The 17,827-nt window shown below is 36.8% G+C and overlaps 1 protein-coding gene and 1 long non-coding RNA gene across 3 annotated transcripts in view; one reads left to right on the forward strand and one right to left on the reverse strand.

The window, feature by feature from the left end:
* The first annotated feature begins 1,387 nt into the window (after positions 1–1,387).
* The window catches only part of ntng2b (netrin g2b), a 70,363-nt gene continuing 53,923 nt past the window's right edge, over positions 1,388–17,827 (forward strand). The window contains exons 1-2 of one of the 2 annotated variants that reach the window (XM_051093383.1): positions 1,388–1,719; positions 3,609–4,294. In XM_051093383.1, coding sequence (XP_050949340.1) covers positions 4,073–4,294 — 222 coding nt within the window. In that variant the 5' untranslated portion in view covers positions 1,388–1,719; positions 3,609–4,072. The remainder of the gene's footprint in view (positions 1,720–3,608; positions 4,295–17,827) is intronic. The other variant, XM_051093382.1, reaches the window with a different exon arrangement.
* LOC127152621 (uncharacterized) lies at positions 5,854–12,995 on the reverse strand. Its single transcript, XR_007825115.1, has 4 exons — positions 12,901–12,995; positions 12,718–12,769; positions 6,307–6,398; positions 5,854–6,223 (listed from the first exon to the last, which is right to left on the reverse strand). It is a non-coding gene; the product is annotated as an uncharacterized LOC127152621 (long non-coding RNA).

A 17,827-nucleotide genomic window follows, 5' to 3' on the forward strand; every position in this document is an offset into this window, starting at 1 on the left:
AAAATACATGGTATGGGTCAAAATTATTGATTTTTCTTTTATGGCAAAAATCATTAGGAAATTAAGTAAAGATCATGTTCCATGAAGATATTTTGTAAAATTCCTACTGTAAATGTATGAAAACGTAATTTTTGATTAGTAATAAACATTGTTAAGAACATTGTTTGAAGAACTTTAAAGGCAATTTTCTCAATATTTTGATTTTTTTTGCACCCTCAGATTCCTGATATTTAAATAGTTGTATCTCGGTCAAATATTGTCCCATCCTAACAAACTATACATTAATGAAAAGCTTATTTATCCAGCTTTCATATGATGTATAAATCTCAATTTTGAAAAAAACAACCCTTATGACTGGTTTTGTGATCCAGGGTCACATATATGTATATAATACCCTGGACAACAAACCCAGTAATAAAGGTACATTTTAAAACTGAGATTTATATATCATCTGAAAACTGAATAAAAAAGCTAAGCTTTGTTAGGACAGAAAAATATTTGGCTGAGATACAACTATTTGAAAATCTAAAATCTGACAATGCAAAAAAAAAAAAAAAATTGAGAAAATATTGAGAAAATTGCCTTTAAAGTGGTCCAAATGAAGTTCTTAGCAATGCATATTACTAATCAATTAAGTTTTGATATATTTACAGTAGGAAATTTACAAAATACCTTCATGGAACATGATCTTTACTTAATATCCTAATGATTTTGGGCATAAAAGAAAAATCAATAATTTTGACCCATTGTTGGCTATTGCTACAAACATACCCGTGCTACTTAAGACTGGTTTTGTGGTTTATCATTTCAAAGTCAAAAAACTTTTTTATTTTGCTTGAAAATTGTGCATCTGATATCTTTAAAAAATGATCATAATACAAACCATTTAGTTAGATATTTTTATATCTAACGCAGTGACATTTTGCCATGTTTCCTAAGTGTACTTTTTGGGAAACTAACACAAAAACGAATTTTCTAAAGTGGTTCCTTGCAAAACATCAGCCATCAAAAGCTATTTGGCTGTAAAGTGATCTTATGATTCCTTGGAGGATTTAAACAAAAAGTTACAGTTGTGTAACCTACCAACCATGAGCCTTGAACAGCAAATATTGCACTGAGAGTTGCTTTATCAGCATCTCTGATGAATGAAAGTCCGAGGAAACTGAGCGAATCCATTCAATAAAAGAAGAAGAAAGCGAGCCGTCAGAGGCTTCCCCGAGCAGGGAGGTCCGGAGTGCGTAAAAATGCGGATTCCCTGGTGCCTCAGGAGTGGGACGGTTCAGTTTCAGCCCCTCCAAGAAGACAGTAGAACAGCCGGGCCAGCCTGACTCAAACCCGCAGATAGTGATTGAGAGTGATGGTTAAATGGATTAGAGAGAGAGGGAGGGAGAGGGAGAGAGAGGGGAGGGAGATTTGCCATGAAGCTTTCTGCCCTTGAACACACAGGGCAAATCTGATCCAGTAAAGTAGACAGGACGCGCACTACAAGTCCGTATTCTCACTTTTGGATACTTCGCACATACACACGCACCATCCTCCGGTAATTCAGCATCTCCTGCAGAAGTAGGGCACCGTCCTCCCCTGACAAACCGACGGAGTGTGCATTAAAAAAAAACTCTCCGGCAGGAAGAGATAAAGATAAAAAAACAAACACGGAAGAACCGCATCCTCGCTGCGGGAGGCGATGCCGTTTCCACACGGACCCAAGTCGAGCGCTCGGTGAGTCTACCTCAACTACTTCAGCGACCCGGATGAACGCAGCTCCCGTTTCCGAAACGACCCTGTCAAGGCGTCTCACTTTTGATTTATGTTTGAAACGCCAAAAAGTTGTTTCTGCTCGAGTTTAAACGTAAAATAAGCTCTCTTACCGGTAAACGCGAGTTGTGTGTTTTATCCGAGCTCCATCTGGCAGTTGCTCATCTTTAGTGGCGGGACGCGCGTGCGACACACCCCGCGCGTTTCCGCCCGCTCTGCAGAGGGAAGACCGTTTTCAAACTGTTTTCCGTTACTAAACTACCACTTTTCAACTTTAGTCTCGTTTTATGTCACATTACGGACGTTGGATTACCTCAAGGGTGTGTATGAGGAATATCGATGCTTGTTTGAGATGTTTTACAGTACAGTATGGACGAGTAGCCTGAGTGAACTTGTACGTTTTTTACGTGAGGCGAAACGAAAATGTACTATATAACAGTTTTTATTACTTTTTTTTATACCAAATTACATTTGAAATAAACGGGGTTGTCGTCAATGGAGGATTAAACCCATCCGGGATGAAATTTAGACGTTATGTAGACTAGTATATACACTGTTAAAAATTTGAGGTAAAACTGCTAGTTGTTTTTTCGACGATGATTATATTATAAACATTACGGTAAACTGCATGTCATTAAATCATATAATATACATTTAGCCTATATAAACTATTAAATTACTTAAAGTTGGCCTCTAAGACACTAAAATACATCTAAAAAACAACTGCTCAACATTAAATGTACTTAAAAGATAACAAAACTTAAAAAAAGTAATTTTTAAAACGACCATTTTACCATAGTTTAAATGTCTGTTCATACATTTTAGCTGTGAAATGCTAAAATAATTGTATGCAATATAGATTAGAATACATGCAAATTTATTTTCCACTTGGTCTGATTTAAAAATGTCTTAATGGTAAAGGTTGTTTCAGTTTTATTAAATATTTTTGACGTGATTAAAAGCAGTTTAGATCCTACCATGTGAAGCACATGGTTACGTTAGCTGATTTTTACAGGCATGCATTGCATTTGCATCTGCAGAAAGGGATGTCGTCGCTATGTGCGTATCTGCACATGTGAGACCATTCCTCACTCCTCCCATTTCCCAGTGGAAATGAAATGTGGTTCATTCAGGAAACTATACCGTGCAACGTTTTACATGTCAGTGTGCAATATTTGCATGATATATGTGACCCTGGACCACAAAACAAGTCATAAGGGTTAATTTTATGAAACTGAGATTTATGCATCATCTGAAAGCTGAATAAATAAGGATAGGACAATATTTGCTGAGATACAACTATTGGAATATCTGGAATCTGAGGGTGCAAAAAAATTAAAATATTGAGAAAATCGGCTTCAAAGTTGTTTAAATGAAATTCTTAGCAATGCATATTACTAATCAAAAATTTAGTTTTGATATATTTAGGGTGGGATATTTACTTAACATCCTAATGATTTTTGCCATTAAAGAAAATTTTGACCCATACAATGTATTTTTGGCTATTGCTACAAATATACCTGTGCTACTGAAGACTGGTTTTGTAGTCCAGGGTCACATATATATCCCATATGCCTTTTGCTACTCTTCCTAGAAGTGCTGCCTTACATAATTTGTGTCTGTGAAGTGTGTGTGTGCATGTACCACGCATGTTCCTCACTTCAGACTCGTGTTATATGCGAGATCAGCCATCTGTCCGGACTGGTGGCGGTTCACAGGATGACATCCAACGTCTGTTTAGGGGGGGTTTGGCAAATTAGACCATCAGCAGAAAGCAGCGCTAGAAAAAAAACAGGCTTGTGTACAAAAGAGCAGTGAAGTTAAACAGTAAATTGTGTGGTGTTTGATTTCAGGACCATGGACAGCAGCTGCTGAAGAGTGAAGGATGCGACCTGGCAGATATTTTTGAGTTTGGAAAAAGGGGAAACCCACTTCATGTGACCTTCGGGACATAAATATGCTCTGTGGTGACGCAGTCCAGAAGCTGCTATGGATGTAGGTCCAAGTAGAAGCATCAGCATCTCTGACCCGACATATAAGGACAGTGTCCAAACTCACAGAAGTAAGACACAAAACAATAAACTTGCTATACAAGAATTCCCCTCAACCTCATAACAACAAAATACGTTTATGCACATATATCTGACTTTTTCCCTTTTGGAATAAATGAAAGCATGATTGTGACGAAGTTATGGGATGTCTTAACCTGACTACCGGCGCTGATGTTCCATGTTAACACGTCCCACCTCTGAACCCACGGTGGTCCTTTCCCGTTTCTCCGGACCCTCGGAAATCCCTTTTCGTTTGCGTGCCTGCCATGCGTGCACGCGCGGGACTCCTCTACCTGCTGGTGCACGTGCTGGCGAGAGCAAGAGGCCAGTATGACCTGTGTAAGTCTCTCGTGAGCACGGACGAAGGCGCCGTGTGGGAGCATTACGCGTGCCAACCCAAAGCCCAGGCGATGAAGGAGTACATGCGCATCCGCGTCGAGCCTCCAGGCATCACCTGCGGGAACCCGCCGGAGAGATTCTGCACTCTGGTGAGTCCTCTAAAAGAAATGAACACTTTTACTCATCAAGGATGCGTTAAATTGATCAAAAGTGACAGTAGAAACATTTATAGTGTTAAAAAGTTAAAATGAGAAATGTTTCTTGAACAGCAAATCAGCATATTAGAATGATTTCTGAAGGAACATGTGACACTGAAGACTGGAGTAATTATGCTGAAAATTCAACTTGGCATCACAGGAATAAATTGCATTTTAACATATATTCACACAGAAAGCAGTTCATTTAAATTATACAGCTATTTCAAAATATTACTGTTTTTACTGTATTTCTGATCAAATAAATGCAGACCACAGGCTCTGTAAAATGTAGTAGTGTTAAAATCAATTTTAACCCCAAAAACATATCAAACACCCACTTTGAAAATCAACCAGAAATAGTACACCATCTGGGCAACTTTGGCCTGCTTTTGTCAACATGCTATGCTATGTATGATCCAGCGACATATTAATTCCAATCTTGCAAACTATTCAGGACAGGCAGTATGTGAAATAGGGAAGTAGGGTGTGATATAAATATACAGCATGCTAATTTCGGTTTCTCACAACAAGAAGTTCAAAGTTTGTGTATCACATGGTCAGCGGCCTTGACAGTGATGTGTTTCTTCCTGCATGCTTTTTCTGCTCATTAGCCTGACAAATACAATTAAGTGACGTAAGTTTTCCCAGTAGCTGGAACTCATTTGCCTATAAGCTGGTATGTGGGCGTTCATCAAATTAAAGCAATAGTTGAAAAAATGGATATTTGCTGATTGTTTACACTCCCTGAGGCCACCCAAGATGTAGATGAGTTTGTTTGTTGATAGGAAGAGATATGGATCACTTGCTCAGCAATGGATCCTCTGGAGTAAATGGGTACCGTCAGAATGAGAGTCCAAACATCTGATAAAAACATCACAATAATCCACAAGTAATCCACACCACTCCAGTCCATCAATTAACGTCTTGTGAAGTGAAAAGCTGCATGTTTGTAAGAAACAAATCCATCATTAAGATATTTAAAATTTTAAACCATTGTTTTCACCTAAAATCCACTATCTAATATTGCTTCCTCCAGTAAAAAAAAGTTTTTCTGTCTGAATTAGGAGAGAAATATGCACAGATCCAGCACCGTTTATTAGCAAAAACAGTCCAAAACAGTTCTAAACACAATTTGTCCATCAATTAACATGTTGAGATACCAAAAGATGTTTGTTTGTAAATCGTATTTTGATGTGAGAGACAACAGAAGATGGACATTTCCACTGGAGGAAGCGTTATTATGGATTATAGATTATGGTTTAAAGTTAAAATGCCTCAGTGATAGATTTGTTCCTTAAAAACAAACATCTTTTGGTATCTCAACATGTTAATTGATGGACTGGAGTGGTGTGGATTATTTATGAATTATTGTGAAGTTTTTATCAGCTGTTTGGACTCTCATTCTGACGGTACCCATTCACTGCAGAGGTGATGCAAAGCTACATTTCCATTACATGTATGGAATATAGAATGTGTCATATAGTACCTGGATGGGACTGACCTCAGGCAGATGTTTCTGGATGGCTCCACGATTAATAATTTTGACCACCAGCCACTGGCCAGTGCAAACTAAACAGGGCTCGCAGGATGGTGCCAAACTGCGCCCATCATGGGGGCGGATGTCTTGAAGCAGCGTTAATTTGAGCAGGATCTGCCGTGCAGGTCACCGACCACAGCAGAAAAAATGCAGCTGAGGTCAGCAGGCGTGGAGCGCAAAAGGCCGAGGTGTTGTTTACCCACATGGGTTTGTTGGCAGAGAGAGGCTCACAGGAACAGAAGACCGGGAGGATGTCAAATTTCGCCTCGCTAACAGCAGGGTCAGCAGGTTATTCTTAAGGGCAAGGAGGTCACGTGGTGTACCTTGGGGTTTATAAAGTGATACTGGTGGGGACAACATACAGAATCAAAAGATATTCAATCAGTCAATGAGTTTGGTAATAAAAGAAAATGGGATTGGTGCTTACCTGTGCAAAAGTTATGCAGCTGTACCACACCTCTGGGATGTTGTGGATGGTTGCTGAGGTGTTGCTATGGTGTTCTGAGTGGTTGCTAAGTTCTGGTTAAAAAACATAAAAAAAAAAAAAAAAAGACTGAACTTTAGATTGAGCTAGTTGCCAAGGAATAATTTCTTATTATAATTTAGTTTAATTTGATGTAACAACTACAAAAGAATAAAAAATGAAATCTACTGGTACATAGACACAAAAAAAAAAAAAAAATAAAATAAAAACTGAAACTTTACCAGTAAGAGTTTATACTTTAATTGTATTCCTTTATGCATGTTTTAAAATTATTTATTTGTTAAATTAATTTAATAAAAAAAATACATTAATTTAAAATTATCTTAATGATAGTAAAATAGATATGTACATATACATATATATATGGCTTGGGTCCAAATCTGTGACATTTTTTTCTGTGTAATACTTTAGTTTAATGCTTAAACTCGAGTATGAGCAACAATAACAGTGCTTGACTTTGCAGGGAAAAAAGAAGCAAAAGGTTGTGCAGGCTGGAGAGAACAAGAACATAAATAAATACTAGTATCAGGGGAAAAGAGGTAATACAACCCTGATTAAATTATCCAGACACTGCAATGTCGTGCACACATAAACTTAGTGCACTATGATTGTGCCTTGTCACAATGAAGCTTATGATGAGACGCTGCAGGAAAAAACATATACAGTTATTGGTCTCGTGTGAGAGCCGGAAATGGACGCAGCTCTCAAACACTTAACAGTTAATGATCTGTTTAATGTAAGGCTAAAGGAGACCCATTTTCTTACTTGCTCTTACTCTCTCAACTTAAAGGGATAGTTTGCCTTAAAATCAGAATTCTGTCTTGATTTACTTAGACTTCACTATGATGTGTTATGATGTTTAAATTATATGTATGACTAGTTTTTTGGTGCTTTTTAGATATTTTTTTAAAACTTGGTAGCATTTGTCCCTATTTACTTTCACTGCATGGAAAAAAACAGTGCGAACATTCTGCAAAACATTTGCTTTTGTGTTTTATGGTAAGTAAATCATAAAAAATTATCATTTTTGGGTAAACTATCCCTTTTAATTGTATTTGCGTAAATGTGTTAGAGTAACTTTGCAATGCACAATTCTGTCATCATTTAATTAGCATAAACATAATAAAACACCATAGGCAAAAAAACACCTTAAAAGTATGATAAAAGTAGTCATACATACAATTTAAGCATCATATTTGGAACAGCAAGAGGGTGAGTAAATAATGACAGAATTGTGATTTTTGGGTGAACTAGCCCTTTAAATGTGGGTGTGTTTTAGCTTTTCCAGTCATGGTTTAAGCATTTTTAGAGTATCTTTGCATGCCATAATATTCCAAAGAACACATTTAAGGGGGTAGTTCACCCAAAAATCACAATTTGTCATAATTTTCTTACCATAATGCCTTGCTTGGCTTAAAATATGTTGCTCAAATTGTATGTATCACTACTTTTATGGTCATTTTTTAAATCTTGACATGCAGCTTTTTTTCAACTTTTAATGCATGAAAAAGAACCATGTGAACATTCTGCAAAACATTTGCTTTTGTGTTTTATAGTAAGTAAATGATGACAGAATTGTCATTTCTGGGTGAACTATACCTTTTAATCATATTTACGTAAATATGTGTTAGAATTTTCAGAGTAACTTTGCAATGCAAAATTCTGTCATCATTTACTTATCATAAAACACAAAAGCAGATGTTTTACAGAATGTTCACACTGTTCTTTTCAATGCAGTGGAAGCAAATAGTGACAAATGCTGTAAAGATAAAAAAAAATAAGCATAAGCACCATAAAAGTATAATAAAAGTAGTCAAAAATCACAATTTGTCATAATTTTCTCACCATAATGCCTTAAATGACTTGAAATATGTTGCTCAAATTGTATGTATCACTACTTTTATGGTGCTTTTTGGTCATTTTTTAAAGCCTGACATGCAGCAATTGTCACTATATACTTTCAATGCATGCAAAAGAACAGTGTGAACATACTGCAAAACTTCTGCTTTTGTGGTTTATGGTAAGCAAATCATTACAGAAGTGACATTTTTTGTTGAACCGTCCCTACCAAATCCCTATCCCAATGGATTTGTTTGAATATTGTTGCATGCAAAGCTATTCTAAAATACTGATTCTTATTTAAACCAGGACTGAAAAAGCTAACACACTCTCACTCACACACAAACCCTTGAATTGTTGTGCCGGAGACGGCCGCTAATGGACTGGCCTTTGGAATGTTCCTCAGGTCGTCCCAAGCTCTTTAATATTGATGGGGCCCTTAATGGTCCCGCAAGCAGACATCCACAGCGAGCCCGAACGTTTTCCTTTTACATTCTAGACATGACGAGGTCGGGCAGGCTGGCACAGTCAGCACTTTACAACAGACGGGATCCTCCCTAGCATCTCTCTTTCCAAGAAAATGACAAATGCAGATGAGAGAAAAAAAAGCGGGGTGGAAACCGTCTACTGTTAACCGACAGCCAGGTTGAAATTACCAAGAATGTTAAAAATCACAGCATCTTTGCATACAGTTTCAGCACTCAGCAAGTCCTCGCCAGGTTAAATAGAGCGTCTATTAAAACCAAAATACAAAAATGTCTTGTTTTATGTGGACATGATTGTCCACGTTTACACTTTAGCAGCTGCTCTTTTTCTAGCCTGTGTGTGGTACTGTGTGCTGTGGTTGCATGTGTTTATGTGTGTGTGCCTGTCCCAGTTTGTGCATGTTTCTTCCCAGGGTCCAAAATTAACACTCACTGAACTGCATATGTGAGTAAAATGGTCTTTGCAGAGTTACTCCTCAGCTGAGTGGTAATTAAAAAAAACAATGCATGTAAATCAAACCGTCTACTAACATCTGCCACGACTCAAAACATGTTTACCACAGTATTAAATTTACCATATATATAAATCCTTTTTTTCTGTTAAATGGCATGTGGTGACACATATGTGCAAATTGTCTCACATTAAGCCACTAAAATTAAAATATGGAACATGTCTGTTCATGTCTGGCTTGTTTTGTATAGTATACAGTGCTGCAAATGAGACAATGACCTGCACTGTTTTTCACAATAATGCAAGGAAAACTGCTAAATAATTCCATCGTTAAACATTCTTAAAAATAAAAAAGTTAGTTTTTGGCATATATAATTCCATTAAAGAAATAATTCAACCAATAAGGAAATTTAGCTAAAATGTACTCACTCTTAGGTCATCCAAGATATAAATGAGTTTGTTTCTTTACCAGATTTGGGGAAATGTAGCATTGCATCACTTGCTCACCAATGGATCTTCTGGGGTGAATGGGTGCCGTCAGAATGAGAGTCCAAACAGCTGATAAAAACATCACAATAATCCACAAGTAATCCACACCACTTCAATTAATGTCTTGTGAAATGAAAAGCTGTGTGTTTGTAAGAAACAAATCCATCATTAAGATGTTTTAAGATGTTTAAACCATTGTTTTTGGCCAAAATGAGTCCATAATCCATAATAACACTTCCTCAGTTGAAAAAGTCCATCATCTTGTCTCTTACATCAAAATCCACCCACATTTTTGTTTAGAGCTGTTTTGGTTTGTAAATGGTGCTTGATCTGTGCAGATTTCTCTCCTGATTCAGACCAATATTATGGATGTAAGACTTTTTTTTGACCAGAAATGACGCTTTGAAGTTAAAAACACCTTAAAGATGGATTTGTTTCTTGCAAACACACAGCTTTAGGCTTCTCAAGATGTTAACTGATGGACTGGAGTGGTGTGGATTACTTGTAGATTATTGTTTTTATCAGCTATTTCGACTTCTGATGGCACCCATTCACTGCAGAGGATCCACTGGTGAGCAAGTAATGTAATGCTAAAGAAACAAACTAATGAGGGTGAGAACATTTTCAGCAAATGCTCCTTTTTGTATGAACTATTGCTTTAAGAACATGCATAAAATCTTTGCATTGCACAAAAGGTTCCTTTATAGTTCTTCACATTAAGAAAAAAACAAATGGTTCTCACTGAAAGGTTCTTTTGAGAACCCAAAATGATTCTTCTATTGCATTACTGTGAAAACCCTCCTTTTGAAAACCTTGTTTTTTAAAAATGGGGGTAAAATATGCATTTGTAATAAAAACAATGCAAACTGTTTCAAGGCCAGTAATATTTACAGCTAGTGAATTTTCTCAGTTCACCCACCACTAGCAGATGTGACAGAAGTTTAAATTTGGACCCTGTGGCATGGTTTGTTTTCAAGTGGTTGATTCTTAGTTGGCTCATGTTGACTTGGAAGAAAAAGCGTGAGAGAGAAAGAGAGAAAGACAGAGATCCCTAATGATGGGGAATCACAGCTTAGTTCAGCGGAAAAAGGGAGCAAACACACACACATACACACCAAATAAGCATGTGTTGTTCATGCACACACCTCTCTGAAAGCGCACAACCACAGTGCACATGAAACAGTACGATGTGTCAATGTGTGAACACGTGTGTATGAAAGTAAAAACCCCTCATGCTACACAACAGTGCTCTCTGATTTAGAGGCACAAATGAGCCAGTGCTATAAATAGAAATGAGAGAGAGAAGCGGGAAGTGAAGAAGAAAGAGGGGGAGGAAACAGGAAGAAGGGAGAAGAGATATGACAGAAGATAGAAAACAATGAGACTCTGCCAGGACAGAATACTAACATTATTTTACTGAACATACTGTATACTGCCTGCTTATTCAAAATAGAAAAGTAAAATAGTAGGATATATACCGTTTCACACAGTAGAATGCTTCACATGATCTCTATCCCTTGTAAAAAAAGAAGTGTGCTTAAATGCATTTAATGTGCACTTGTAGTATTCTTCAAAAAACATAAAAGAATATTTGATAAAAAATATATTTGCGGATAATATATTAATTAAATGCCACTCTAAAGAGATAACACGTTTATGTCTGTTTCTTAAGTACACCTTTAAAAAAATGCACTTTGTAATAATTAAAAATTAAAAATCCTTTTTAAAGAGCATTAAAAACTGTCAAAAATTATTAGTAATGCACTTACTTAGGTGTTGACATATAAATGCATACTAAAGCACATAGGAAGTATTTGATTCTAACTATTATCTGATATTACATTTTAAGTCGGCTAAATTGCAAAGGACATCTATTGTTGTATTAATAACAAAATTACATAGAAATATGCACTTTAGTCCTACTTAAGTGGGTAAAAAAGCACTCTTAGGTTCAACTACTTGCATACAGTAAATGCAAGCATGCAGAAACAATACAGGCAGGAAAATGCATGCCCACATCCACACAAGGATGCAACACCTAAACACACACATATAGATCAAATATACGTCAAGCACACATACATGCATAATAGCACATGCATGTACACTTGCATGCATGCTAATACATGCACAAGCACCCAAGTACACAGATGCAAATATACATGTAAGCATACTGTACAGGCAAACTCAAGCATGCAAAAACAACAATAGAAGCATGCAAATGCATGCACACACAAACACACGCATTGTCAATACACGCACACAAGCATGCAAACATTCAAACACACATAGATGAAATATACATGCAAGCACACATACATTTATGCATAAAAGTACAAAATGCACATTTTTTTTTAAACATCCTAATACATGCACACAAGCACCCAAGTACACCCACCCAACCACATGCATGCATATGGTACAGACACACTCAAGCATGCAAAAACAACATGTGGATGTCAATAGATGTCACAGAAACACCCAAACTCTCAAACAAACACATATAGAAGAAATATACATGCAAGCAGAAGTATACACATTTGCAAGCATGCTAACACATGCACACAAGCACAAAAGTACACACACACTCACAGATGAAAGTGCATGCATGTATATTAGACACATATACAGACACACGTAAGCATGCAAAAACAACAGTAGAAGCATGCCAATACATTTACATAAGCATGCAAACACCCATACACAAATATTATGTACTTCAAATATGTACTTCAGTCCTACTTAATGGGTAAAAAAAAGCACTCTTATGTTCAACTAATTGCATTTAATATAATTTTAAGATATAATATGTTGTCATTAAATTGTAAATATCATGCACTTAAATGTCAAAAAAAAATTAAGTTCACACTTAAGCATATTTTCTTACATTACTTACTTTTTAAAAGCATGCTAAAGTGTATTCTTTTTCACAAGGTATGTGCAGTACTTTTTTCTCCCATTAAATAATGCACAAAAGCCCTGGAAATTGAAGGTCAAGTTGAGTGCACTGCCTATACGGTTATATTGCACTGTGCATTTTGGTAAAAGTAGTCATTTGGGTATAATAGGACACACAGAAAATGTGCTTACCGTGCACAGTATACATACTATATACTGCAGAAAGCGAGCATGCTGATGTGATCTGAACAGAAACAAAGGGAAAGAACTGAGTGAAAACAGCTTGAGATGGACAAAGACAATAGACAGCTGGCGGCTAGAGTACTAGTTTAATAGGATGAATCTGTTGTTCTGCGTGTCTTGTCCTGATCTCACCGATGTCAGCGCTCAGCCAGAAAGTTTCAGCCAACACTTCTTCATTCCACAAACTAAACAAGAAAGCAGAGAAAACACTTTGAAGAGTTCTGGAGATCTAGAATAAAAGATTGAGATCATTACATGCTTTCCTGGAATGCTTGATACAGAAAATATGGAAAGGAGTTCTATGCAGTATTCTTTCCACAGAATTGTTGAACAATAGCTTGTACACCATTTTTATTTTTACTGTAAAGTGATTTTACCATGGTGTAGTTAGATGCAACACAATGTAGAGTTTCTAAAACCCCTTAACCATAGTACAAATCCATGCAGTACTATCTTAAGTGCCAAATGATACAAACCACCAGTGTACAATAACTAAAGCCATTAATAATAATCACAATAAACAAATTTTCCATTCATCGCTGAATTTATGATCGATCTCAAAATAGCCTTCTCTGAATAATATTAGCAATATGGCAACAGCAGAAATGTTCAGTCACATATTCGATCATCCCTGAATATCATCCATACGTATGAATAAATGATTGATTACATGTAAGGTTGTATGAGATTACTAGTACTGTGTTTTTTAATACCAAGAATACTTTTGTGAAGAACTTATAAAGAAAGTTTCCAAAGCTTTGACCTCAAAGTTTTTCATTTCGAAAAGACGAATGTGTTTGCAAGGCCTTTCCGACGTGCCAGAACTTTTATTAAAGAACAGCCTTTTTAGGTTTTGCCATCTTGTGGATTTTGTCATGAAATGTGGTTGCAGCGGATTTTCCTTTTGGCTATATTTGCACTTAATCACGACACACACCTGTACCGAAACACCAGGTGAGCGCCGCTGTTAGCACTTCTGTTCGCTTCTTCATTAGTTTTATTTATTGTTTGCTATGCTTTTTATTTTTAAGTTAAATCCAAAGATGCATTTCGTCAGTTCACATCCCGCACCCCATGCATATTTGTTTATTAAATGTTTTGTCTAATTTAATAATTTGATTATGCTTTCAGCCATCAATAAAACTGCAGTACTATCTGCTCCGTTTAACACATTTTATCTCCAAAAAGCACAGAAAATACAAAAAAAGTCTGCAGATTCCATCTGGGGCTGCCATGATCCAATTCAGTCAGGATGCTGCCTTAGAAGGAAGCTGCCTATGTTGACTATAGTCAGCAAGAACAGACCAAGCTTTGGAACAGACGCACACTTCCGAGTGTATTCCTCAGAGTGTTGTATTCTTAGTGATGTTCTCGTAAAGCGAATGGAGCTCACATTGTGTTCTCAGTTTCTTAAAGACCGCTATAATTCACTCACACACACACACACTTACAGTAAGAAGGTCTAAAGGTATATAAATCCACCGAGACGACAAAGAGAGACAGATTAACCGATTTTACGATACTGATGTTGTACTCTAAAAGACTGCATGGCATACGGATGGCACTAGATAAAAAGTTCCAGTTTAACGGTGATGTAATGTCCCAGTTGGTTGGTTTAACAGGCTGCTATATGGACGCTGTGACAGGGATCTAGCTCCATGCTGATTGTTGTCGCAGCGACGGGATTCCAACGTGGATAATTGCTCTAGGAGCTTAGTGATGTGGGCCACCTGCCGGAACAGTTGGCCGTGTACGTGTGTGTGTTTATATGGGGCAGGAGGATGGGATTGTCGGGAAAGCGTAGACATGCTAGTTTTGCATCTCTGTCACATGCATTATTGGGCCAAGGTCATGGAAAAGACACACGCATTGTCAAACACTTGAAAAATTAATTAGTGAGAAAAGCAGATCCTGTGTTATAATATTAAAACTCTGTCTCTTAAAAGCATCCCGACAGGAGAAACACATACATACATGCATGCATGCACAGATACACGTGTGAACATGCACACATGCAAGCACACACATCCCCACATGCACACTGAGGCATGCAAATACATGCACCCAACACACACACATAGATGCAAATATACATGCATGCACACAGTAAATGCAAGCATGCGCAAACAATACAGTCATGAAAACACATGCACACATCCACACAAGCATGCAACACCCAAACATATACACACACACACACACACATAGATCAAATATACATGCAAGCACACATCCTTGCATAATAGCACATGTATGCGCACTTGCAAGCATGCTAATACATGCACCCAAGTACACAGATGCAAATATAGATGCAAGCATACGGTACAGGTAAACTCAAGCATGCAAAAAACAATAATGAACAATAATAACAAGCATGCAAACATTCAAAGACGCATAGATAAAATAAACATGCAAGCACACATACATTTATGCATAAAAGTACACATATGCACATTTGCATGCATGCTAATATATGCACACAAGCACCCAAGTACACACACTCATGCATACATATAATACGGACATACTAAATCATGCAAAAACAACAATACATGCATGTCAACAGATGCACATAAGCACCCAAACACTCAAACAAAGCAATATACATGCAAGCAAAAGTATGCATATTTGCAAGCATGCTAATACATGCACACAAGCACCAAAGTACACACTCACAGATAAAAATGCATGCATGTATAGTGGACAGACACATGTAAGCATGCAAAAACAACAGTACAAACATGCTAATACATGTACACAAGCATGCAAACACCCAAACACACACATATAGATGAAATATACATGCAAGCACACATACATTCACGCATAAAAGCACATGTATGCACATTTGCAAGTATGCAAATACATGCACACAAGCACCCAAGTACACACACTAACAAATGGAAATACACATGTATTCAACCACATGCATATTGTACAATGCATGTATGTATATGCATGCATTTGCATACAAGCATGCAAATGCATGCATATACATACAAGGGTCACTAAAACACACAAATATAGATGAAATATACATGCAAGTACACATGCATGCAAGCACTGCAGTGGGAACTTATCATTGACTTTTATTGTTTATATAAAAATAGCACTGATATATGAGCTAATGGTATTTTTATACTGTACTCTACACCTAAGCCTTACAGAAAACCTTCTATGTTTTTACATTTTCATTATTTAGCATGTTAATTAAGGCCTTTTCCTCATAGGGGCCATTGGCAGCTCCTCAGGATGCATGTGATTTCAGGTTTTACTGTCATTCTGGGCACATTTGGTCCCTACAATATAAACAAAAGCTGACCCTCCCTCCCTTCCACCCCCCCACACACACATAGTGCTGTCAATCGCACACTGCACAATACACATCGTAAGCACGCTAACGCTCCACTAAGTGTGTCAGAGGGTTGGGTTTCAGTGGATTTGGGGGTTGAAGGTTTCTGTGTAACATTCTCCTCTTTAATCCAACTATAGTTGTAGCGTGTCAGGGGTCAGAATGAGTTTGTGTTCTTGAATGCATGTATACATGGATGTGTGCAGATGTTGCAGTCAGGTCAGATGATGGTGTCTGATCCTGTCTGTATGCACTAAAGAAACAGACAGCTAATAGTATAACAGAATGAGGTTTCTCCCTAATAACATTACAGAGAAAAGAGAAGGAGAGAGAAGAAACAACGGATTCAAAGAGAGAGAGAGGGGTGCATCTTGAGGAAATAGAATTATGTCAAGCAGAAATGAGTGGCAGTGCGGAGGCCTGTAGGAACTGAGCTGTAATGTGATCTTGTGGAAGAGGGTAACGTTAAACCCCTGTCCTGGAGGGAGCTAATAGAGTCAGACCATCAGACAGAACAGAATTAGTGTACTGTAGAATGTGTCTGAAAGGATCAAGATGTGCAGTTCACACTGTACAAATTCAAAGGAATAACTAGTCACTGAATATTCCAAACTGTGCAAGCTCTGTGGATTAAAAGCATCAGGTTTCTTAAAACAGGATAATGCAATATACAGTAGCTGACAGAACTGCAACCAGAACAAAGCATTGAACATTACATAACTGGAATTGTAGAAGCTGCTACACTGTTGAGGAGAACTCCAGGCTCATGCATTTGGATATAAAATATTAAAGACTGGCAAAAATCAACAGTTATGCGCACACCCAAATACACACATGTAGATTAAATATACATGCAAGCATGCACTCGTCCATGCATACAAGCATGCAAATGCATGCATGTACATACAAGGATCATCAAAACACACATATAGATGAAATATATATGCAAGTAAACATGCATGCAAGCACACTTACAGTAGGAACAGTTATTAGTTATCAGTATTAAAAGCTTTTGTGACATTATACACATATACATTTTTTTTTAAAGAAATGATAGAAATTAATGCTTTTATTTAGCGAGTATGCTTTAAATTGATCAAAAGTGATGATAAAGACATTTATAATGTTACCAAAAATTTGTATTTCAGTTAAATGCTATTCTATTCATCAAAGATAATCTACTCAGCTGTTTTCAACATAATAATAATAATAAATGTTTTTTGAGCAGCAAATCAGAATATTAGAATGATTTCTGAAGGATCATGTGACTGGAGTAATGATGCTAAAAATTCAGCTTTGAAATGACAGGAGTATATTACATTTTAAAATATATTCACATAGAAAAGAGTTATTTTAAATAGTAAAAATATTTGCTGTACTTTGGATCAAATGGATTTTTTCTGGTGAGCAGAAAAGACTTCTTTAAAAACTTTAAAAACGTTTGACTGGTAGTGTATTAAATAACTATGATTATAAATTATTTAAGTCATATTTGTGCAATGGCATTTTTTGTGATCTAGATCATACATTAATGAAAGTATGTCTAATCTCTAACTGAAATGAATGAATGGCTATTAAAAGTTGAGCAATTATCTGACTCACTTCGTGAATACTGTCATTCTGTGCTATTCTTTGAATGGTACCAATTATCTGTTAACTAAATGTTAAAGAGGTGAGAACAGCTGATAACAAAAAGTGTGAATAATG

Source organism: Labeo rohita, chromosome 21 (assembly GCF_022985175.1).
Source record: "Labeo rohita strain BAU-BD-2019 chromosome 21, IGBB_LRoh.1.0, whole genome shotgun sequence".
NCBI lineage: Eukaryota > Metazoa > Chordata > Actinopteri > Cypriniformes > Cyprinidae > Labeo > Labeo rohita.